Source organism: Mustela putorius, unplaced genomic scaffold, assembly GCF_011764305.1.
Source record: "Mustela putorius furo isolate JIRA1106 unplaced genomic scaffold, ASM1176430v1.1 tig00003988_pilon_pilon_pilon, whole genome shotgun sequence".
NCBI lineage: Eukaryota > Metazoa > Chordata > Mammalia > Carnivora > Mustelidae > Mustela > Mustela putorius.
The window spans coordinates 1,718,048-1,743,377 of record NW_025422127.1 but is presented as its reverse complement, the minus strand read 5'-3'; the positions used below and the strand labels follow the sequence as shown (position 1 = coordinate 1,743,377).

General features: G+C 45.5%; 1 protein-coding gene and 1 non-coding gene across 6 annotated transcripts in view; one reads left to right on the top strand and one right to left on the bottom strand.

The window, feature by feature from the left end:
* RNF41 (ring finger protein 41) overlaps nt 1–15,791 on the top strand; it is a 30,507-nt gene extending 14,716 nt beyond the window's left edge. For 2 of the 5 annotated variants that reach the window (XM_004773107.3, XM_004773108.3), the window contains exons 3-7: nt 6,710–6,822; nt 10,658–10,929; nt 11,682–11,817; nt 12,304–12,407; nt 13,469–15,791. In XM_004773107.3, the coding sequence (XP_004773164.1) occupies nt 6,733–6,822; nt 10,658–10,929; nt 11,682–11,817; nt 12,304–12,407; nt 13,469–13,820 (954 nt within the window). In that variant the 5' untranslated portion in view covers nt 6,710–6,732 and the 3' untranslated portion in view covers nt 13,821–15,791. Of the gene's footprint in view, nt 1–3,125; nt 3,245–6,709; nt 6,823–9,595; nt 9,617–10,657; nt 10,930–11,681; nt 11,818–12,303; nt 12,408–13,468 lie in introns of those variants that run through there. The other 3 variants (XM_013046169.2, XM_013046170.1, XM_004773109.3) reach the window with 3 other exon arrangements.
* Nucleotides 15,792–25,192: 9,401 nt separating this feature from the next.
* Nucleotides 25,193–25,274, bottom strand: TRNAS-CGA. The gene has a single exon. It is a non-coding gene; the product is annotated as a tRNA-Ser (tRNA).
* Between the last annotated feature and the right edge of the window lie 56 nt (nt 25,275–25,330).

Below are 25,330 nucleotides of genomic sequence, written 5' to 3'. Positions count from 1 at the left end.
CCCCTGCTTGAGCACTCTCTCTGTCAAATAGATAAATCTTTAAAACATAAACTTTTTAAAAAAAATCAAGATCATGAAAGACCCAAAAGTGTTAATAATTTCTTCAGATTAAAAGAATTTAAAGGGGCACCTGGGTTAAGCCTCTCCTCAGCTCAGGTCAAGATCTCAGGGTCCTGGGATCGAGTGCCACATTGGGTTCTCTGCCTAGCAGGAAGCCTGCTTCCCCCTCTCTGCCTGCCTCTCTGGCTACTTGTGACCTCTCTTTCAGTCAAATAAATAAATAAATAAAATTTTTAAAAGATTTTATTTATTTATTGGACAGAGATTACAAGTAGGCAGAGAGGCAGGCAGAGAGAGAGAGGGGGAAGCAGGCTCCCAGCCAAGCAGAGAGCGCGATATGGGGGCTCGATCGCAGGGCACTGGAATCGTGACCTGAGCTGAAGGCAGAGGCTTTAACCCACTGAGCCACCCAGGTGCCCCTAAAAAAAAAAAAAAATAGGGGCGCCAGGGTGACTCAGTGGGTTAAAGCCACTGCCTTCAGCTCAGGTCATGATCTCAGGGTCCTAGGATGGAGCCCCTCATTGGGGGGAGGCTCTGCTCAGTGGGGAGCCTGGTTCCCCACTCTCTCTACTTGCCTCTCTGCCCACTTATGATCTCTGTCTGTCAAGTAAATAAAATCTTTAAATAAATAAATAAAGGGGCTCCTGGGTGGCTCAGTCAGTTGAGTGTCTGACTCTTGATTTCGGCTCAGGTCATGATTTCTGGGTCAGGATCATGAGATTGAGCCCTGCATAAGAGTCCATGCTCAGTGAGGAGTCCGGTTGATATTCTCTCCCTCTGCCCCTCTCCCCTGTTTCCACATGCGCTCTCTCAAGTAAATAAAATCTTAAAATAAGTTGAAAGAAGCTTGGCAACTCAGTGCAATACATAGTCTTGAATGTTCTTTTGCTGAAAGAGGTTATTGTGACAAGTGGCAAAATTGGAAGAGGTTTTGTAAATAACAGTATCCTGTCAATGTTAATATCCTGATTTCTCTAATTTTACTATCATATAAGAATTTTGTTGTGGTGGTTTTTTTGTTTTTGTTTTTTTAAAGATCTTATTTATTTGACAGGGCAGAGGGAGAGAGCAAGCACAAGCAGGGGGAGCGGCAGGCAGAGGGAGAGAAGCAGGCTCCCCATTGAGCAAGGAGCTCAATGTGGGACTCAGTCCTAGGACTCTGGGATCATGACCCAAGGTGAAGGCAGACAGATGCTTAACCGACTGAGCCATCCAGGCACCCCAGAGAGTGTTCTTTTTAGGAAATACACAGTAAAAAAGTTCAGGGATAAAGGCATCCAGGGGGCGCCTGGGTGGCTCAGTGGGTTAGGCCTCTGCCTTCGGCTCGGGTCATGATCCCGGGATCCTGGGATTGATCCCCTCATCCGGCTCTCTGCTCAGCAGGTAGCCTGTTTCCTTTCCTCTCTTTCTGCCTGCCTCTCTGCCTACTTGTGATCTCTGTCTGTCAAATAAATAAAATCTTTAAAAAAAAAAAAAGGCATCCAGGATATAATTTACTCTCAAGCAGCTCAGAAAATTTTTTATCTATTCATGTATATCAAGAGGGATTATAAAAGATGCGGTAAAATGTTAACATTTCCGGAATCTAGATGAAAGGTATATGGGTTCTTTTTACTATTTGTAGAACTTTTCAGGAAGTCTGAAATTGTCAAAATAAAAGTTGGGTGGTTTTTTTTTTTTTTTTTTAAAGGTTGTGGTTATTTGAAAATAATGTGAGCAAGAATGAGAGAGAGCACAAGCAGGGCAGAGGGCTGGTGGGAGAGAGAGAAGTAGACTCTCCGCTGAGCAGAGAGCTCCACAAGGGACTCAATCCCAGGTCCCTGGGATCATGACCTGAGCCGAAGGCAGATGCTTTACCAACTAAGCCACCCAGGCACCAAAAAGAAAAGATTAAAACATATAAATATATGTCAACAAAGGAAATCCTTCAGGTACCTCCCATAGCTTTCAGGTTAATTCTAAGTCTGGTGAAATGTCCCAGGGCCTTCAGTGCTTGGCTCCTGCCCGCCTCTCTGCACTTCTTTCAGCATATCTCTGCATAAACCTTTAGCGACTTCTTGCTTCATGCTATTTTATCTACCTAGAAGACCCATGCCCTGCTCCATGATGCTAGCTCATTTTTTAAACTAGTGGTTCTCAACCACGAGTGATTTAGTTCCCCAGAGGATATATGCCAATGTCTAGAGACATTTTGGGTGTCGTGATTCGAGGATTACTACCAACTTCAAGAGGGTGGAATCCAGGGATGCTGCTAAACATTGTTCAGTGCACAGGCGAGCCCCCTACAACAAGGAACTTTCTAGCCCAAATGCCTCTAGTGCTATAGTTGTGAACCCTTGTTCTAGACATATTTTGAGAGACATTTCTGGGACGTCTTTCTGACCATCCCTAGTCTGATCTCGAACTCCCTTTTTTTTTTTTTTAAATTCAAGTTAGTTAACATATAGTGTAGTATTGGTTTCAGAAGTAGAATTTGGTGATGATCACTTACATATAACACCCAGTGCTCCTCATATCATGTGCCCTCCTTAATGCCATCACCCAGTTATCCCATCTCCTGCCCATCTCCCAGCAACCCTCAGCTTGTTTTCTGTAGTTAAGAGTCACGTATGGTTTGCCTTTTCCCTCTTTTTTTTATCTTTATTTTTCCTTCCCTTCCCTTATGCTCATCTGCTTGGTTTCTTAAATTCCACATGTGAGTGAAATCATGAGATATTTGTCTTTCTCTGACTGACTTATTTTGCTTAGCATGATACACTCTAGTTTGATCCACATAATTGCAGATGGCAAGTTTTCATTCTTTTCGATGGTAGAACTCCCTCTTTGTTCCTCTAGTATCTTGTGCTTTCTCCTCCTCTTCACTTACCTCACAGCGACTAGGTTTTATTAGGCTTATTGATGTATAGATAGTACTCAGTAAATGTCTATTAAGTGAATACTATGTAGATTGTTTTACAGTATGGTTTTTGGCTAAACAGGTTTAAGATTAAAGAAAAACATTGCTCTTAATTTATCCTTCCCTGTCCGACTTCTGATATTAATATGCTATTTCTTTGCTATTGTAGAAGCCAGGATTCTTCTGGCTGTAAGGTAGAGAAACCCAACTCAAAGTAACATAAACAAGAAGAGGATACTACGATGTTTCACAGAAACCAAAGACAGGAAGGCCTTGGGAACAAACTAGGTACTTGAAGCCTCAGGACTCTTTCCAGCTCTTATCTGAGCCTTTCTCACGGTCTCTGTTCCAAGCTTTTCTTTCCATCTGTAGATTTTTGTCTTCCTCAGTCCATATGACAACCAGAGAAAGACTAACTTAATTTTCTTAGAGTTCAGCTCAAATAAATTCTCAGGGATAGGCTCCATTGGCCCCACTTGGATAGGGTAACCCTTTGTCCAATCAGCTGTAGCTTGGGGGGGAGTGCTACGTAGCACTAAGGCTCCACCAGAGCCAGACAGATGAGAGAGGAGCACAAGCCCCGGAGTGTGGCTGCAGGGGCACCAGTGCCATGGGGCCCACTGCAGCTCCTAGTAATTGCAGTACACAGACCAAAGACACCATGGGCTACCCTTGCTCTCTTACCTCCATCCTCGTTCAGTTCAGTGAGGTGCGACAGGGAGACTCACAGGGACCTTGGTTCTGGGTTTTACATTTTATTGTGTTAGGTCTTCAGTATCACTGTTTATGTACTCATCCTGATCCATCACTGTAGATTCAAGAGAATTATATCCTTTGCTTCCATTTTTTTCCCTATCATGTTGGCCTTGGAACGGATCAGAGGTCTGAGGGGAAACACGTACATGGTAGGTACCCTCTCCCCACCCCATTTTATATGTGATATAGTCTGGCCAAGGTGGTAGACAGTGACAGTTTCAGAGGGGTTGTTTATAAGCTTTAGGCCCTAAAAAAGGAGGAACAAGTGTATAGAGAAATGGCAGTGATAGAGGTCAATATAAATGAAGCAGTGTCATGGGGTGTCATTGTTCCTGTATAAAATGGATAGAGGGATTTCTTGTACCCATTAGGCTTGTTAGCCGTTACTGAATTTTTTTTGTTTTGTTGGGTTTGGCTTGGGTTTTTTTTGTTCGGTTGTTTTTTGTTTTTTAAGTAATTCTACACCCACTGTGGGGCTCATACTCAACAACCCTGAGATCAGCAATCGCATACTCTACCAACTGAACAGGCCAGGTGTCCCCAGCATTTTTCTCAGTTGAAAGAGATAAAAACCCAGCTCAAACTAGCCTACACAGAATAGGGAATTTGTTGGCTCATGTAACTGTGTTCAAAAGGTGATTGTGGCTTCAGGCATGGGGGAATGCAGGACCTCAAATGATCTCATCTGAATTCTCTCAGCTCTCCTTGCTTGCTTGCTTGCTTGCTTCTCTTAAGATTTTATTTTTCATTTGACAGAGAGAGGGAGAGGACAAGCAGGAGAAGTGGGAGAGGGAGAAGCAGGCTCCCCACTGAGCAGGGAGCCCCACGTGGGGCCCAATCCAAGGACATTGGGATCATGACCTGAGCTGAAGACAGACACTTAACCGACTGAACCACCCAGGCGCCGCTCAGCTCTGCTTTCTTCATTATTGCCTTCATTCTATAAACAGACCCTCCTCATTAATGGCAGAAATGATCTCTGACCACTCTGGGTTATACATTCTACCAGCTGTGCAATCCTCAGGGAAAGACACCCTTGAGAGCTCCACAGAAGTGCCAGGCATCACTCTCACTGTCCACAAGGAGGATCCACAAGGAGGCAGGCTGTGATTCCTAAATGAAAACCGGTTCTATTTACAGAAAATGGGATGTTAGGTGAAATAGGAGATTATATGCTCTCACTGTTGGAAGCTCCTACTGAAAGCAGCATATGAATGCACCAAACATTTTAGTGACATGTAAGAACTCTGCTTGGTGCTACATTGGACGTAGAACCTAAGTTTCAGCTCTTAAGGAATTTTTATTTTTAGTTACTTGTTTGTTTTTAAGTTTTAATTTTATTCATTTTAAGTAATCTCTACACCCAACGTGGGGCTCAGACTCATGACCCTGAGAACAAGAGTCACGTGCTCTGAGGCAGCCAGGTGCCCCTGCTCTTAAGGAATTTTTAATCAAGTAGTAGAAATTAAACATGCATATAAATAGTGATTACTATTGTATGTTGAGTGTCTGCTATGGGCCAGTAGGCACTTTGCTAAATGTGTTTGTTTTGTTAAGATTTATTTATATATTTTAAAGAGAGCATGTGCTGCTGGAGGTTGGGGCAAAGGGAAAAAGGGAAGAAGAGAAGCAGATTTCCTCCCGAGCTTAGAGGCCACCGCAAGGCTTGATCTCATGACCCGAGACAGCGACCTGAACTGAAATCAAGAGTTGGGCCCTCACATGACTGAGCCAACCAAGTGGCCCTAAATGTTTTATATACATCATCTCTTTGTGGATAACTCTGTGAAAGTCACTTCTGTTATTATTTATACCCATTTTATCTATTTAAAAAAATAAATAGACTTAGGGAGTTCATATAGCCTGCCCAAGGTCACATGCCTAGTGAATAGCAACCGATTAATCCAGTCACTTGACTCAATCCAGTGCTGTACTTCAGTTTGCACTGACCTCGTGAGGTCTTTCTGCATCCCGTTCTTTTTGCCCTTTTGAGTCAGACAGTGTGATTCTAAATTGCCGAGAACCCTCTTATTTTGTCTTTTCTAGGACATCACAACTGATGGCTGGTCTGTGGTGTGGCTGTCCTTGTATTAGGTGCTCATCCTCAATGCAGCTAGCCCACCAGTTGGAAATCCACAGTAGGGTTTCAGTCACCGTTCAGTGACTTCTTTGGGTTTAACCCTTAGAAAGCCTGAAGAAGAGGCACGGCAGCCTCCCTGATCTTTGAATCCTTGCTCTCCTAAACCTCCCTTCTTTATCTTCATCACCACCACCTAACTTCAGACTATCTCTGTCTCTCTCCTGCCTACACATTGTTCCTGTTTCCAGTCTCACCCATGTTGACAGAGTGAGGAGTACTTTCATTGCATCATTCCTTTGAAGTCTTTCAGTGGTTTCCCATAGCCTTCAGGATAAAGCCCAAACTCCTTACGTAAGACTTCTCGTGGCCTGACCCTTGCTTGCCTCTCTAGCCTTGTATCTAGACACTCCCTCCTTTGGATCCTTCAGAGCAGCCATTTTCTGAATGCCGTTTTCTGAACCACTCAGAGTTCCCTGAATCCATCATATGTCCTCTTACTTCTGGGCTTTGGAATGTGCAATTTCATGTTCTTACAGCCTTAATGCTAATACCCTTACCTGCCCCCATCCCCAACACCTAGCTACTCTTGCTTGTCCTTTGATGACACCTGCTCCCATAAAACTTCCCAAAATCACCCTTTCCTTCTAGCCGGGGTTAGGTATCCACGTTTTTTGCCCTTATAATGCCCTGTCAAGGCATTTGTCATTTCATATTTTAAATGTATGCTTATTTATTATCTTCTCCCATTAGATTAAGTTTCTTGAATCAGATTTCACCCCCCCCAAATGACTGGCACATAGTAGGTGCTCAGTAAATAATTGTTGAACAAATGAATGGATCTTGACAGTAAGTGCAAATTGGCACACGTTTCTGGCTTCTTTTGAACTGGCTTTCCCCCCCCCTCTTGCTCCTTCCAGGTCCTGGGTTTCAGTGATGAGACATGGGGTATGATGTAACCCGTTTCCAGGGGGATGTTGACGAAGACCTTATCTGTCCTATTTGCAGTGGGGTCTTGGAGGAGCCAGTCCAGGTGAGTTGGTCTGATGGCAGTTTTGATGGGGGCCCTAGACAGTGGCGCTAATAGAAAATATAGGCGATGGGACCAATGGGGAAGGCACTGTGTTCTGGCTCCCCTCCCCTGACCCCCTTGACAGCCACACGGACAGAGACTAGAGGTTTGGTACAGAGAAGCAGTGACGGCTATGAAAGGAACAGGACCTTCCAGAGTCTGTCTAGAGGCAGATGCCACAGAAGTCCAGTGCTCCAGATTTTTCCGAGGCCGGACTGAGATTTTTCCACTTGTACATTGGTCAGAAATTTTTTTCTGTCTTCTGACAGTAGCTCAGGAACTTCCTTTCCTCTGCCGGGGCTCTGACTAGGTTCCATCTTCCTAGCTATGAGTGAACTTCTGGATTTTCCCGAGTTCTCTCTCAAGATAATGTCATGTTTCACTTAATCAGCCGGTTTGCCTGCAGGCCTTTTCAGCCTACTTACTAAGTAACAGGGAGTGGGAACTGTATGTATTGTCCTATTTTCTTCCTGGGATTTATTAGAAAAACCAATTTTTGATGCAGCCTTATACTCTGCATTTTGATATGAAAGCTGCCCCCTTCACTAGGTCATTTCTCTACAAGCCTTGCCAGACCAGAGTCTGTCTTCCCGGGGCAAGTATGAGGAGAAACTCCTGATTAACAGGCAAGTATAAGGAGGGAGATGAATCCTTAGCAGTAGTATTCATGGATGTCATCCTGCATGGTTCTTATTGGCCGCCTTCTGTAAATACCAATTAATCCTCTGCCACTCCTGGCTAGCTAGACCTAATCCCATTCTCCAAACCAGGACACTAGTCAGTGAGGTCTTATGGCCCTTCCCCCACTCACTGCTTATACAGCTCCCAGGGGCTCCACTTGATCCTTTGGGTTTATTCTTACTCCAGTTTTCAACCACCCAAAGGAGCGCAGATGCCCAAGTTGACTGAAAATCAGACTGCATTCCAGTGGCCGCTAGCCCTGGACCTATTCCCTGCCTAGGTCTTTGTAGCCTACTGCCATTAGAAGCAGATTGGCTGGATATGTAGCAAGTTCTTCTGGTGGTGTCAAGAGGTCATGGGCTGTGTCAGTTTCTTCCCTCCCCTGGCACTGTCATTTGAGGTTAGTCACGTGGGGAGAAGTCAGTGTTGGTTCGTGACATTCTAAATCAGGAGCCACACCCACTCCCCCACCTCTGCCTTCTGAGGAGCAGGTCAGGCAGACCTCAGGATGCCGGGTCAGCAGCCACATACCAAGGGTAGAAGGCACGTGCTAGGAATGCTGATTTCCCTACATCTTTTTTTTTTTTTTTTTTTTTTTTAAGTAATTTCTACCGCCAATATGGGGCTGAAACTCACAACCCTGAGATCAAGAGTTGTACTCTCCTCTGAGCCAGGCAGTTCCCCCACTTCCAACATATTCATTTATTTATTTATTTATTTATTTATTTATTTAAAGATTATTTATTTATTTATTTGACAGAGAGAGAGAGATCACAAGTAGGCAGAGAGGCAGGCAGAGAGAGAGAGAGAGGAGGAAGCAGGCTCCCTGCTGAGCAGAGAGCCCGATGCGGGACTCGATCCCAGGACCCTGAGATCATGACCTGAGCCGAAGGCAGCGGCTTAACCCACTGAGCCACCCAGGCGCCCATATTTATTTAATTTTTGAATAGGCAGTAAAGTCAACAGTTCAGAAATCAAAACAGTATAAAAAGGCATACACTCCCCGTCCTCGTCCCAGCCCATGTAATCCCTACCGCCCTGACAGTTAACTCTTTGTATTAGTTTATTTGTCCAACTTTTCTTACACAGAACATAGCACATTCTGTATATTTTTGTAGGGGTGGCAGGATTCGATGGGCTGGTCATGAGGGACGTGACAGTTGGGATGAGATCTGAATAATAAGGGGACATTTATGCTGAAATTTAGAGGAAGAGCATTTCAGGCAAAGAGGAGCAGCAAAAGTGAAGATCCTAGGGCAGAAGTGATCTGGATGTAAACAAAGCATAGAAAGGAGGCCAGAATGGCCTGAACACAGTGCTGAGCGTGGTGTGAGGTGAGGAGAGGTCAGAGGCACAGGGCCAGATCCAGCAGAATTTTATAGGTCCTGAGTGGGAGTTTGGGTTTATTTTAAGCACAATGAGAAACCATTGTAAAGTTTTAAGCAGGGGAGTATAAGATCTAGTTTTCATTTTGAGGTGATCACTCTGACTGATGAAGGTAGCCTGAATTACAAAGCGCTAGGTAGAAAGAAGTAGGGAGGCCAACCAGAAGACATACTTAATAATGAAGGTGAGAGATGATAGCTTGAACTGGGTTAGAGGCAGGACAGATGGGGGAAAGTGGACAAATATAGGGGGTTTTGTTTGGAGATAAGGTCTATAAAGATTTTGAAAAGACTCAGATATGTCTTTGAGTGAAAAATAAAAATCTACTGACAGTTGGATTAGTGACATTGAGAATGAGTTCTTCCCCCCCCCTCAAGATGTTATTTTGACAGAGGGGGAGAGAGAGAACACACAAGGCAAGGGGTGGGGGCAGCAGGCAGAAGGAGAGGGAGAAGCAGGGTCCCCGCTAAGTGGAGTGTCCTATATGGGCCTTGATCCCAGGACCCGGGGATCATGACCTGAGCCAAAAGCAGACACTTTTTTTTTTTTAACGATTTTATTTATTTTTTTTGACAGACAGAGATCACAAGTAGGCAGAGAGGCAGGCAGAGAGGAGGAAGCAGGCTCCCCGCTGAGCAGAGAGCCCGATGCAGGGCTCGATCCCCGGATCCTAGGAACATGACCTGAGGTAAAGGCAGAGGCTCCAACCCATTGAGCCACCCAGGTGCCCCCAAAAGCAGACACTTAACTGACTGAGCCACCCAGGTGCCCTGAGAATGACTTCTTCCAAGGTCTTTCTACGTTTCCAGTCTTTGGTGTCTGTGAGCATCTTGAAGGCAAAACCTGTCTTTTGTGAGACAGGTTTTGCCTTCAAGATGTCTTTTGTATCTTAAGCACCTAGCAGAGTATTTGGGACATGGCATGGCCATTTATTCATCAACTACTAAGTGCCTGCTGTGTTTGTCCCATGCAGATGGTGTCTCCACAGAAGCCTGGGAATCCTCTAACTTTGAGGGATTAATTTCAGAGTTTATCTGAGTTATCAAGAAAGTAAGCTGAAATACGATCTTTATGAGACTGAAAAGAATGTAATTCTGTGAGAAAATGACCCTATTTTGGAGGCTAGTCCTTCCCATTAGGATTCAGGGCAATGCCTCAGATCAACCCTCACAAGATAGGAACTTGGGCCCCTACAGAGAGGACTCGTAACCTCGCACCAGGAGTTCTAGTCTTTTGTTTTGTTTTGCTTTGCTTTCTTACATTGTATTTCTGCACTAAATCTCTTCCACACATCCTTCCAGACCCATATCAAATTATGTCCTCTACCATAAATACCTGCCCTGACTGACCTAGCCTAGAAAGATCTCATCCTCCTCTGGACTTTGGCAGTTACTGTGTATGCAATCCAGTCGGCAATTAATAATCAACTGCCTCATGTCATCTCTCCTATTGTCCTGGAATATTATTTATACCTCTTATTGTTATATAACTTTGTACTTGTTTGTCTTATGTCACAATCCATTTGGAATCCTGAGCACAGGAAATCTGTCTGAAGCCTGTCCTACACAGTGCCTTGACTATGGCACATCTGTACTTTGCTGTGCCCCCCCGGGGACCCGTGGTCCTGGCAGCTGCTCAGGAGCTTGAGTGGCTTTGTGGACTTATCATACTCAGGCTCTTAACTCCGGCTAATTCTCTTGTGCCCCTTTTGCCCTGCTCTTCCTTCTAGGCACCTCATTGTGAGCATGCCTTCTGCAATGCCTGCATCACCCAATGGTTCTCTCAGCAGCAGACGTGTCCAGTGGACCGTAGCGTTGTGACGGTCGCCCACCTGCGCCCAGTACCTCGGATCATGCGGAACATGTTGTCAAAGCTGCAGATCGCCTGCGACAACGCTGTGTTTGGCTGTAGTGCTGTTGTCCGGCTTGACAACCTCATGTCTCACCTCAGTGACTGTGAGCACAACCCCAAACGGCCTGTGACCTGTGAGCAGGGCTGCGGGTGAGATTGCTTCCCTTCCTCTGCCCCACACAGTTAAGGGCCTTCCGGTTTATGACCTCCCCCCACCCCGCCACCAACCACACTCCCCATCCCCACTCGCCGTCTCCAGATCCCCTGCCCACCAGCTCAGGAGGTCTCCTCTGAATGTACGCAAGGAGTGTCCTTGGCCTCCCTGGCTCCCTGCCCCAAGATCTCACTTCCGTGATGCTTTTCCAACTATGATCTTTGCGCTCTTGCTTTATATAAAGGGAAGGAGGCAACAATTCCCAGTCGGTGTGCTAATAATAAGGACTGATTTCCTTTATTCTTCCCTGTCAGCCCGGTACCCCCTTTCTCTTTTTCAGATTGACTGCTCTAATTTCTAGGCTTCTCATATTTCCTCCTGCCCTGTTTTTGTTTTTGTTTTCCCTTTCTTTGGGGTGTGAAGTATTTGATTAAATGCTGCTAGCTGAGGCCGTGAATCTAGAGCTTCTCAGGAGGAATGAGTGTACCGGCAGAATCTGTAGGAAGATAGGAGAGCCATGTGGTAGATAAAGCACTGTCTTAGAAAGGGAAAGAGGCCCAGAAGAAGTAGAGAGCAAAGGAGTACGGGGTGGGAACGGGGAGCAGAGCTGGGGAAAAGGAAGCGAAGGGAATGAGAGGGAGGCCTGCATATTCGAAATCTGGGCTAGGAGAAAGCCCTCTCATCAATTTCCTGCCTTTGTCTACACGTCCCATTGAATGCTCCCGTTCTGCTTTTCTCTGGGTGGCAGGCTGGAGATGCCCAAAGATGAGCTGCCAAATCACAACTGCATTAAGCACCTGCGCTCCGTGGTGCAGCAGCAGCAGACGCGCATCGCAGAGCTGGAGAAGACCTCAGCCGAGCACAAACACCAGCTGGCCGAGCAGGTGGGCTCCAGAGAACATAGGCATGAGCCTGTCCCTAATATGCAGATAAGTGCGTAAAACAGATATGTAACAGATAGGTATGTGTGTGTGCGCACACACGCATGCATGCCATGCACATGTGCTGGTAACTGGGGGTGAGGTGCGCCCCTGTGAGCATGCAGGTCTGCACAGGTGTGTGTGCATCCAGGGAAGGGGATACTCTGCCTGTGGCCTGGGAGGGAATCAGCCTGGAGCTCTTCTCCCTTTCCTTCATCCCATCAGTGTCATTCATTCACCTAACATTTATTACATGCCTCCTCTAAGAAGGCACCCTGCTAAGCACCAGGGATAGAGCAGTGAATGAGACTGTCACATCTCCATCTTCATGAAGTTTCCAGGTCTTGGTGTTCTTCAGATCCCTCAGTCACCCTCCTTCTAAGACACACTTCTGTCTTTGATTTGTTGTCTGCGCTAACCATCATCTCTGACTCTTCTTCGCTCCCACAGAAGCGAGATATCCAGCTGCTAAAGGCATACATGCGAGCTATCCGCAGCGTCAACCCCAACCTGCAGAACTTGGAGGAGACAATTGAATACAACGAGATCCTAGAGTGAGTGTCACTCAGGATGCGGAGTCACTTGCTCCATGTCCTTGCACCCAGCCCTGAATGGAGGAGGAGCAGGGGAGTGGCAGAAGTAGGGTAATAAGATGGCTGGGTGGGGCCACCTCTTTTCAGACACTGGGATGAAGGACAGGAACAGAGAAGAGGATAACTTTCAGCCCACTAGAGAATCTCTCATATTCTTTTTTTTTTGTTTTTTTTTTTTTTTTGTTTTATTTATTTATTTTTTTAAAGATTTTATTTATTTATTTGACAGACAGAGATCACAAGTAGGCAGAGAGGCAGGCAGAGAGAGAGAGAGAGAGGGAAGCAGGCTTCCTGCGGAGCAGAGAGCCCGATGCGGGGCTCGATCCCAGGACCCTGAGATCATGACCCGAGCCGAAGGCAGCGGCTCAACCCACTGAGCCACCCAGGCGCCCCTCTCTCATATTCTTTTGGATGGATGGAAGGGAGAGCTTACCCAAGGATGCAGTCCATCCAGATTTTAGCGAGTACCTGCAGGTACCAAGCCCTGCATTAAAGGCTGTGGAGGGCTAGGAGGGCCACGAAGAAAGAGATAGTGTCACTGTCATCAGGTAGCTTACAATCCAAAGAGAGCGAATGCAAATCCAGGAGAGTGATCCAAAGCGCAGCATACACAAAGTCTAAAATCCCTTGCAGTGCTGGAGTCCTGTAAATTCTAGGTGTGAATCAATAACTGTCATGCAAATAGCGCCACGTGGGGCACAGGAACTGGGGCTTCAATCAGTACCCATTTGTTGAACACTTAGTTTGTGCCAGGCGCCGTAAGTGCTAAGTATTGGGATTTTTAGAAAAATGACAAACTCTTCAGTTGTAGAGTTTAATCTGGTGAGTGAGTGACAAGTAGTGACTCACATGGGACCAACCAGGGGAAGATGTAGAGTTTCTGAACCAGTGATGGAAAAAGGAAAATGGAAGATCAGGGTTAGGCCGAGTGCAGAGCGGGTGGTCCTTCCTATTAGGAGAGAAAGCCTAGTGCAGAGAAGGGGAATGAGCTGGAGTGACCGTCTCCCACCCTGTCCATACAGGTGGGTGAACTCCCTGCAGCCCGCAAGAGTGACCCGCTGGGGAGGGATGATCTCGACCCCAGATGCTGTACTCCAGGCTGTAATCAAGCGCTCCCTGGTGGAGAGTGGCTGTCCCGCCTCTATCGTCAACGAGCTGATTGAAAATGCCCACGAGCGGAGCTGGCCGCAGGGTCTGGCCACCCTAGAGACAAGACAGATGAACCGGCGCTACTATGAGAACTATGTGGCCAAGCGCATCCCTGGCAAGCAGGCTGTCGTCGTGATGGCCTGTGAGAACCAGCACATGGGTGACGACATGGTGCAGGAGCCGGGCCTTGTCATGATCTTTGCGCATGGCGTGGAAGAGATATAGGAGATCTCCATGGGCTAGCAGGAAGAGATGGAGACCAGAAGACCCATCACTCCAGCAGCCGGCCTCTGAGTCCTCCCTCCTATCCACAGTATAGTGGCCTACATGTGGGCCGCACCGTTTCCCTGTTCTTCTGGCACTGAAGGGCCCAGGGCATTCTGCTCAGCCTTTCAGGTGGGAAACCCAGATTTCTTCCTTTTGCTTAATTTCTTCCCCTAAGATGTCTGTAAATTTTTAGTCAGTTTGGGAAAAGTCCCCACCTCTATATCTCTTTTCCTGCCCAGGGTCCCTGGTTCTAGATATTTTTAGAAAGCACAAAGAATTCCTTTTCTCTAGAGGATCAGGGCAGAGTGAGGACTACCTGATCGTTCCCCCTCCTCCAAAACCAGGGAATCGGAGCGGGCAGGCCTGTTGACACTAAACAGCATGAGAGGGCAGCTCTGGGGAGCAGACGTCCCGAAGAAATGGTAAGGGTGGAATCGAAACCCTAGAAATATGCAGTAAGGCCAGTAACCGGCCCTGAGACCAGGAACTGATGACCCTTACGGGAAGACTGGACCTCTGTGCCAAGCAATACCCTGTCCAGCCCACTTGCCGGGCGCAGGCTCCTGCTGGTTCTGCAGGTGTGCAGGCTGGGATGCCGGAATTTTCCAGATGAGCTCTGCTTTCCTACGTTTTCTCAATGTTAGGGAATGACAAGGTTGGGGGTAGGGGATTAGTCTGTTGGGGTGGATGTGCCCAGCAAGCAGCAGCTCTCTGGCTTTTGCTGAAATCAGGTAGGCACTTCCTACTTGATAATAGTTCCATTGGACCCCTCTCTAGCCCTGTGATTCTAACCAGTTATTTTGATAATTCCTTAGTTCGTATTTCCTTCCCTCCCTTTTATTTTTTTTAAAGAATGGCCTGGTTATGGCTACCCCACTTTTCCAGCCCAGCCACATTGTTGGCAATCTAATTTATTTACTTTTTTTTTTAAAGAAAGGAAAAAGAAAAAAAAATTAACAAAGCTTAAAACTTTCTTTTTGATGTTCCTATTTTGGGGATTCTGGATAGGGTGGGCCAGGGGTGGGGGATCTGTTTTATATTTTTCCTTTTCAGCACAACCTTTGGCTTTAATATAGGAAGGGCCAAGGGAGTCCTCGGCTGAACCTGTCTGCCCCAACCCTCCATAACCCCATCTGAGACAAGGCGCTTCCTCTATTCCAGTGATGGGTACGACAGTCCAGCATCGATGCCTGTGCCCTCTGGAGAACTTTGCTCCCAGCCCTTCCATGGGTCTCCTTGCTAAACTCTGTATTTATAGAGTATTAATTTTGAAGACATTCCTACCCCCCCACCCCCGGTTTCCTTGGAGATCCAGAACTGGGTTCTAAGCTGCGCCAGGCAAGATGGGAAAGACGTGATGTCTCTTTGCCTCTGAGTACAGGCTGTGCTCTGGCTTCGCCCATGCCCTCTAAGGACTTTAGCTCCATCTTTGGCTACCTGGACATTCCTTAATCCCTAGGGTGGCTGGTAGAGGAAGAGAAAGGAAGGGATAGAGGGTGTGATTATTTTAATAAGCAGGTGGGAGGGGGGTTGAAGAGATAGGGCCATATAACAGCTGCTTCTTTCTCTGGAGTCTTATTCCAGGCCAGCTTGCTATGGGCCTGGGGAGTTGGGACATGGCTTCACTGGGAATGGGGTGGGGTGAGGGTTACAGCTTGAAGGGAGTAGGGAAGCTCCAAGACCTTGTGCTCAGGAATTTGAAATCGCTGCTATACTTAGTCTGGTTACTACATTTCTTCCGCTCCCCTCTGCCCTCACCTGCCTTACCAAGGCCCATACCCTCCTGTTGTCACCCTGAGACGGAACCAGGAAGCTCAGTTAAGGCTTCCCTCCCCTTGCACTAGTGTCTCTGCGGGTTGCTGGTTGTGTTATATGTGCTGTTCCATGATGTTGACTGCACTAATAATAAACCTTTTACTCAACTCTCAATTCTTAATCCAACATCACTCCCTTTCTCGTGAAGCTTTCTCCTCTGCTTTGGCCTTTCTCTCACCTTATTTCTTGCTTTATAACGTACCCTTGTCTTAGAACTAAGCTCTGTTTTAGCAGGATGTCTGTCTGGGAGTGGGCATCTCATTTTTTTGCCCTTTGTGACCTCCTATCACCCTCCCTCCTGTCTCCTGTTCTGTAGTAGTCAACATGTGTTCTTCCCAGCATTTGCCTTTGCCCCAAATTCCATGTCTTCCCCTAAGGGCTCCTGGAATTTTAGGACAGTTTCTACAGAAGATATGCATACACCCTTCTCCCTTGTCCCATAAGCACCTTTGTTGTGGAATCTGGGATTCCATTACCCAGCGTCTCCAAAGCAAGAAAGGAAACAAGAGGCAGGAGGTGACTGTACTGTTCTGGTGTCAAGTCTCGATGAAGCCTGACCCAGGCGTTTGCTGCCACCTGCTCCTCGGTCTTGAGAAAAAGGAAATCGCTCCCCCCAGTAGTATATTTTAAATTTGTTGATCGTTTATGATGCACTTAATGTACATCCATTAGCTCTCTAGGTACTCTAGTGAGGCTAAAAAGCAAAAGGGTGCAAGGACATCCCTGAGCCCACGGCATCTGTTACACTCGCGTGCACACGAGGTCTGATGCTTTATAGTGAACACGTCACACGGTGGAGCGGCAGAGGCGACACTCGGGCTATCTAGTGGATATACAGTATCTAGAGAGATAAGGAGTGCTCTTGTTTTGCCTGATGCTCCTTCAGAATTACTTTCAGGACCTGCTGCTTGTTCTTTTGAGTGTCACAAAGGGTGCTGGATCTTTCTTTTGGGGTAGATTTGGTTTGGGGGAGCAATACTCACTGGATATATTGTGCAAGGAACTCAGGTGGGGATGGGTGTCATGTAGCACAGTGGCACCGGCTTTGAAAGCACTTCCTCCACAAGGGAGATAAATATATGATAGAATAAGATGTAATCAATGTGGTAAGTAGATCTGCAAGCATTATGTGAACAGAGGGAAGGGAAAGGCACTAACTCAGATGGGTACCAGGAAACACGTTTCCGAGACTTATCTGTTCTGGATCAGAGGTTGGCACACTGGAGCTTGCGTCCTGCTCCCTGCTTTTGTAAAAATGTTTTACTAGAACACAGCTATGCCCACTTGCTTATGTGTTATCTGGGGCTACTTTTAGATCACAGCAGCAGAGCAGAGTAGTTCCACAGAACTATGACCCACAAAGCCTAAAATACTTGCTGCTTGGCTGTGTAGAAACTTTGCCAATCTGTTCTAGACTTTGAAGGCCAGAAGAATGGGCAGGAGTATGAAGGTTGGTTTCAATTTTTTACCTCGGTACTTTAATTTGAAGAATCAACATTTTCTACATTACTACCATAACAAATTCTTAAAATTAATATGTACATTTCTCCAGTTGTCTCAAGAAAAGTACTTTTATTTATTTTATTTAATTTAATTAATTTAATTTAATTTATTTATTTGAGAGAGAGCACACAAGCAGAGGGAGAGAGGAAGAAGCAGGGTTCCCACAGAGTAGGGAGTCTGATGTGGGACTCGATCCCAGGACCCTGAGATCATGACCTGAGCAGGCACTTAACTGACTGAGCCACCTAGGTACACAAGAAAAGTACTTTTAGAGCTAATTTTTGTCCAGCCCTGGATCCAATCCAGGAAGCGTGCATTACACCAAGTTATGTGTCTTAACTATCTTTTATACCTTTATTTTTTAAAGCTTTTATTTATTAGCATGCATAAGCAGAGGGTGAAGTAGGCTTCCCACCGAGTGTGGAGCCTGAATCAGGGCTTGATCCCAGGACCCTGGGATCATGACCTGAGCCGAAGGCAGATGCTTAATGACCAAGGCACCCATATACTTTTTATTAAAGATTTTATTTGAGAGCACAAGTGGGGGAGGAGATGAAGCAGTTGAAGCAGTCTCCCCACTGAGCAGAGAGCTGGATGTGGGACTAGATCCCAGGACTCTGGGACCATGACCTGAACCAAAGGCAGACCCAAACAACTGAGCCACCCAGGCACCCCACTCTTTTTTTTTTTTTTTTAAGATTTTATTTATTTGACAGAGAGATCACAAGTAGGCAGAGAGAGAGAGAGGAGGAAGCAGGCTCCCTGCCGAGCAGAGAGCCCGATGCGGGACTCGATCCCAGGACCCCAAGATCATGACCCGAGCCGAAGGCAGTGGCTTATCCCACTGAGCCACCCAGGCGCCCCGCCCCACTCTTTTAAAAGAAGATTTTATTTATTGAGAGAGGGCATATGTAAGTTGGGGTGGGGGGAGAAGAGGAAGAGGGAGAATCCTAAGCAGATGCTGCACTGAGCGTGGAGCCAGACGTAGGGCTCCATCTCAGGACCTGGAGATCATGACCTGAGCCAAAATCAGTAGTCTGATGCTCAGTCGACTGAGCCACCCAGGTACCCCATTTATACTCTTAATCTAGATTCCTGGAACAACCTTTTTTGTAACAGTGATCTGTTGAAGAGATTGAGCCAGTTACCCTAGAGAGCGGTCTTTTGGATTTGATTGCTACTTCACAGTGTCCCTTAACTTCCTCCCCCTATTTTTTACTAAACAGATCTAGAGTCTGAGAGATTCGAGTTAAGCAGTTTTGGGGATAGAAGAGATCACAGGAGAGGTGGTCTTTATGTTATGTAACATCAGGAGATAGGTCTGGTTGTCCCACCATTAGCCTGATTTCTTCATTTACACTTGCATTGTTGAGAAGTTTTTTAAAAAGCTGGCTAGGAGGGGCGCCTGGGTGGCTCAGTGGGTTAAAGCCTCTGCCTTCAGCTCAGGTCATGATCTTAGGGTCCTGGGATTGAGCCCCACATCGGGCTCTCTGCTCAGTGGGGAGCCTGCTTCCCTCCTCGCTCTGCCTACTTGTGATTTCTCTCTGTCAAATAAATAAATTCTTAAAAAAAATAAATAAAAGCTGGCTAGGTGCCCTGAGAGAAGGGGATAGCTAGCAATGCACCTCAGGTAGTTTGTTGCCCCACAAGAATAGGGGCCCCACATTGCCAAATCTTATTTTTTAAAGAACCATTGGCCATCCTAGTGTTTATGCCCAAAATTGAGCCTAGTATTGGCTCAAATAAAAAATATACTTGTGGCCCCCCCAAAAATCTGGGGTTCATCAATTTGCAACCTCTGCTTTAGGTTTAGATCATAGCATGAAAATAAGTGGAGGTGAAGGACATGTTGAAGAAGGAAGAGACTAGTGTCATCTGGACCATAGTGTTCGTCAAAAGAAATAATAGAAAATAAGACTAGAAAATTATTCTGGGGCCAATTCTTCGAAGGCTTTTGGACTTTAGTTTTACAGGTAAGTTTTTGACAAGAGTAATTTCCACCTCATGATTCTGGTGGCAATATTAAATAAGCTTTGCCATAATTCATGCAAGGGGGTTAGAGCTTGAAAGAGGACAAGATATCAGGGAAGAAAATTGACAGGCCTTAGTAACTGACTAGATTGACTCAGCCAACATTTATACCATACCTGGCCTGTGTCACATGTGGTGTCAGGCATTTAGGATACACAAATAATTGAGAAACAGGTAAGGGGAACCTGTAGTTCAATAGGTGACATGAATTTGAACAAGGAATGGGAAATGAAGAAGAATACATTGCTAATAAGGATTCAGTACAGTGGGACAAGAAGGAGGAAAGGGGTCAACTACCTACTACCAATGGTGAGCTACTTCTCAGGAGAATCACTGAACTGTGTTCTAAACAGGTTGGGATACTGGCAGTGAGGAAAAGGGGTTGAGAATTTACTGTGAGTCGGGCACTATTTTAAGTATCAAACATCTTGACTTCTCAACCATTTTATTAAAAAGTGCTTTTGCCATCTCCAGTTTCTATATGGGGAAATAGGCAAAGTTCACATGGGTAATGAACAGAACTGGGATTTGAACCCACAGTCCTTTCAGAGCCTGGGCTCCTAACCACTGCACATAACGAGGCACATAACCAAAGATGAATCACAGATAAAGACAAACATTTCTTGTCTGTGAGAATGGAAGATAGGATCATTAACTAACCCGAATAGAGAGGAGAGGATGAGTAGGTTTCAGGCGTGAAATAATGAGCTCATTTAGAGAACTTGGGTTAAAATGCTTCCACATAAAGCTGTTTAGCCAGTAAATGGAAACATGGATATGGAACTTAAGAGCAAGAAGTTAGTCTAAGAATGGGACCTTGGGGAAACCCAGAAGTAATCCGTAACAAAATCTGAAAAATAGGGACGCCTGGGTTGCTTGGTTGGTTAAGCAACTGCCTTCGGCTCAGGTCATGATCCTGGACTCCCAGGATCAAGTCCCATATCAGGCTCCCTGCTCGGCAGGGAGTCTGCTTCTCCCTCTGACCCTCCCACTTCTCATGCTCATTCTCTCACACACTCTCTCTCAAATAAATAAATCTTTTTTTTTTTTTTATAAAGAATTGGGTGAAATAAGGATTTTTTATTTATTTATTTGACACAGAGAGAACACAAGTAGGTAGAGAGGCAGGCAGAGAGAGAGAGGAGGAAGCAGGCTCCCTGCTGAGCAGAGAGCCCGATGCGGGACTCGATCCCAGGACCCTGAGATCATGACCTGAGCCGAAGGCAGCGGCTTAACCACTGAGCCACCCAGGCGCCCGATCTTTTTTTTTTTTAATCTGAAAAATAGAAGAAAAAGTTGGCAAATGCCTCCACTTAAAAAAAAAAAAAGTAATTTTGAAGGAATGATTTTTTGGGGTATAATAATAGAATTATGGTGTATGTTTTGAGTACAGTTGACAACTAATGAATCATTTAAATGTGGCCCATAAACTAGCCATGAAGGAGTTCCAGAAATGTTTTTGTGCAATGACCACATTCCTGAGATAAGTGTAGGTTGAGATAATGTCAGCGGAAGTCCTCTAATAATTACTGGATAAACTACAGAGCTCCAGACCTCTTAACATTTGGAACAAGTCAGCAACTTGGAAAGGGACAGTAAGTTCTTGTGTGTCAGATGTCTGCACATGAGCTTTTTAGTCACATAAAAGCAATTTTGGTTAAGATCTAAGAATTTGTCACTGAAAAGATCAGTATAGGGTGACATTAGCTACTTGGCTATAAGGTGAAGGAGCTGCATGAGAGAAGGAATTAAGCTGTGGGGATGCTCAGCCTGAACAGATTGGGGGTATCTTGCTGGAAAGGATTAAGGATTTATTTATTTATGTATTTTTAGATTTTTTAAAAACGATTTTATTTATTTGACAGAGATCACAAGTAGGCAGAGCAGCAGGCAGAGGGGGCGGGGAACCAGGCTCCCTGCTGAGCAGAAAGCCCTTTGTGTTGCGGGGCTCCATCCCAGGACCGGAGGTCATGACCTGAGCTGAAGGCAGTCTTTTTTTTTTTTTTTTTAAAGATTTTATATATTTATTTGACAAGAGATCACAAGTAGGCAGAGAGGCAGGCTCCCCACCGAGCAGAAAGCCCAATGCGGGGCTCAAACCCAAGACCTGGGATCATGACCTGAGCCCGAAGGCGGAGGCTTTAACCCACTGAGCAATCCAGGCGCCCTATTTATTTTTAAAAGATTTTATTTTATTTGTCAGAGAGAGAGCACAAGCAGGCAGACTGGCAAGCAGAGAGAGACAGAGAAGTAGGTTCCCCATTGAGCCAGGAGCCAGATGCAGAACTCGATTCCAGTACCCTGGGATCATGACCTAAGCTGAAGGCAGTCACTTAACCGACTGAGCCACTCAGGCATCCCAAGGATTTTTTTTTTTTTTTTAATGGGTGATTCACTGGGCACCTGGGTGGCTCAGTGGGTTAAAGCCTCTGCCTTCGGCTCAGGTCATGATCCCAGGGTCCTAGAATCAAGCCCCACCCACATCAGACTCTGCTCTGCGGGGAGCCTTCTTCCTCCTCTCTCTCTGCCTGCTGCTTTGCCTACTTGTGATCTCCGTCTGTCAAATAAATAATCTAAAAAATAAATAAATATAACAGGTAATTCAGGGGGTGCCTAGGATTGGTGCCTAGGATTGGATTGGAACCCTACATCAGGCTTCCTGCTCAGCAGGGAGCCCGCTTCTCCCTCTCCCTCTGCTTGCCTCTCTGCCTGCTTGTGCTCTTGCTCTCTATCAAATCTTGGGTTTGTTTTTTTTTTTTAATGGGTGATTTAGGTTAAGTGTTGATCAGAGGAGCATTTGTGTAATCAAATGGGGCGTTGAAGTCCCTGGGCAGAGGAATATGATGAAACCAGTGTTGTAGAACTCTGAGTGTGGTGAAACTGGGGCACCAGGAAGCCCACTGTAACAAATTAGATGATGTGGTAGAAGAAACAATGATTGATGGATGTCAGGCATGGGAGAAAGAAAAATGCCAAATTAATTCTTAAGATTGGAAACCATGGAATTGCAAGAACAGTATTAACAGAAATGGGAAAAGAATGTCATTCTGGGAAGGGAGAAGTTTTGTTGCATTTTAGGGGATATATAGATAGCTGAAGGTATAGGACCACAATTTAAGCTTGGGATTTTTGTCTTGGGAGGAGGGAGAAAAATGAAGATTTTGGCAGAATTCCACAGGAGGAGGGAGAAAACAAATGAGATGGAGAAACAATGTTCTAAGAAAAATGAGAGTACAGTGTCTCTGAAGTCCAGTAAGATCTCAATGGTTTCAAACATAGCAAAGGTTTTTACAACAGGGTATTAAGATAGTGTGAAGCTGGAGGCAGAGAGTATACATTTCATTCAAAACATAGAAGGAAGTAGAGGCTCCTGACTGGCTCAGTCAGTGGAGCATGGGACTCTTGATTTGGGGGTTGTAAATTTGAGCCCCAAGTTGAGTGTAGAGATTACTTAAAAATAAAACCTGAAGAAAAAAATGGAAGTAGAAAACAATGTGATCATTTGGAATTATCAGGTGAGGGTGTAGGTTAGTTGTGATTTAATGGATTGATCTAGTGGGATAGAATTTGAACATGTAGGGAACGTTGTTAAGGGAAATTTCCTTAGGAGGTTGAAATGAGTGGAATCACAAGACTAGGTGGAGAAGGTAGCTTTAGGGCAGATGAGCAAAGTCAAATGTCGAATCAGAAACGAAGGAATGCCTGGAGGTACCTGAACCTATAGCCAAAGGAAATGTATCAGGATAGAGAATTGTTGAAATGGAAAAGGAAAGGTGAAGGAATTGGGGAGTTCAGGTGAGCTGTAGGGATGGTAGAAATCTGAAATTACCTATTGTACATTAAAGTTTGAAGCCTTGGCCTCTGATCTATGACAGTTACAAGGGAAGTATTTGAGAGGGAAAGGTAGGACCTCCCGAGTAGGAGATCCGTGCAGGTCCTCCATTTTGTAAGCAACGGTGCCGCCTTCCCTTCGCAGTACAGTTGTTGGTTGCCCTCTGCTGGTCAATTTTGGTCTTGCCTCTCCAGACATAACTGAGAGCATGCGCAAAATGGCACTTGATAGGAAGCTGAGTACTGAGCCTGTTAAGAGTATGTTCATTCAGGACACACTTGATCACATCTGTGTATAAAGGCCTAGTAAAGGAAAAAGAGAAAAAAAATACACAGCCCTAACTCTCAAGAACTTTATAGTCCATTCTGAGTGAAGATTAAAACATGTATATATACCTACTATAAAAACAAAAAAAAAAATCCATTTACTCAACAAAGTTTTTTATTTTATTTTTTTAATTGAGTGGCTTATATGTGCCAAGAGTTGATGTTCTTCCGGGGAAGAAAGACTTCACAAAACATGATTAGGGTATGGTGGGTGACAAGAGGTTAGAGATGACTTCCCAGGAGAACCAACATTGATGTGTGAGGATGGGAAAGATTATTTCAGGCAGAGAATAGCATGAACATAGACAAATACTAGACCAGGAACTATGCCAGTGGTTGGAAAGTAGTGAATAGGAAAGAATGGTGAGTGAAAAGGGACCAGCTCATGAAACACAGAAAGCAGCTGCGGGAGGGTTTAGAATCTCCAGCTACAACAATTAAAAAAAAAAAAATTATTTACTTATTTGATGGAGAGATAGCACAAGCAGGCAGAGGGTGAGGGAGAAGCAGGCTTTCCACTAGCAGGAAGCCTGATGTGGGGCTCAATCTTAGGACACTGGGATCATGACCTGAGCCGAAGGCAGCTGCTTAACTGACTGAGCCACCTAGGAGCCCCTGCAATGGGATGCTTTAGTGCAGCTTCACATAGAGTAACTCATGTGGTCCTCACAATCTACTTTCCCAATGACTCTAGGAAGTGGTCGGCCTAGACTGCACTGACCCTGAGAAATGTGAAAAGAGTTAAGATCTGTTTAGGAAGCAGAATAAATGTAACTTTTAATCAGTTCTTGCAAAGAGGTGTCAAAGGAGATGTCTTGCATGCAACGGAGTCGATGGCAGTGGTAGAACAACAGGTTCCAGCTGGAGTAATCAAGAGTCTCAAAGAGAAAGGATAAAAGGATGTGCAGGATGGGAATTTATAAATGATGAGGGTGCCAGGGTGGGAAGGAGACAGTGGTGAGGATTATCTCAGAAAGAAGAGTATGAGAAAAACGAATGAAGGTGGAAAACTGCAAAGTAGAAAGGTGTATAAAGCTCTGTGAATTACTCTTGAACTCCCTGCCCTTTGGCAGATCTTTCTTGGAAAAAATGATGCTGTGCAAGAAATGAAATACAAAAAGAACGTCCTCAACAAGTATCCTACATATTCCCCATGATTAGAAATTAGGGGATGGGAAGAACCAGATAAGGTGAATACAGGAAGGTTAGAGGTTTAAAAAGGAATTCCCTAGCTTGGTTAATACACGGATAATTTAGAACAGCACTTGGCACCTAATGAGCAATCAGTAAAAAGTATCTCCTACACTCCAGCTGCAGCTAGATCTGTAGTGTTTACCCTTCAACAGGCTACTTCCTCCTAGCCCAGTGATATCTGAGATGAGCCTCCTCAGAGAAATCCGAAGAGAAAAGCCTTTTCCTGGGTCTCAGTTATAATCACACCTCCAGTCATGAAACCCAGAGGTGCCCTCTTTTCCCGGAAACTCGAATTTTGACTATTATATCACAACAGGCATTCAGATTTTCAAAAACCTAACCCTTCTTCAACCAAATCCTTTGCCATTCCCGTCCCCAAGAATGAAACGTGTGCCCAAGTTCTAACAAACCCGAAGTTAGAGGATTCAGAAAGTGTCTTGTGTCTTAGCAGCCAGTACAGTTGTGCACGAATAAGCTTCCCTTGATCACCTCCCTCCCTCCGTCCCTCCCTCCCAATTCAGGCGTGAGACTTCTCGGCTTCTATTTCTGGGACAGAAAGGGAAGTGCACGAAAGACACGTGTGCGGGGGGTCCCCCTTACGTATCCTGAAGAAGGGGGAAAAAAGCGGCCGTCACGAACAGGATTCGAACCTGTGCGGGGAATCCCCATTGGATTTCGAGTCCAACGCCTTAACCACTCGGCCACCGTGACTTCCAAAACCATATCTCGCCACGCGCTTACAGAAGGGGTCCGCATTGCGACCACGA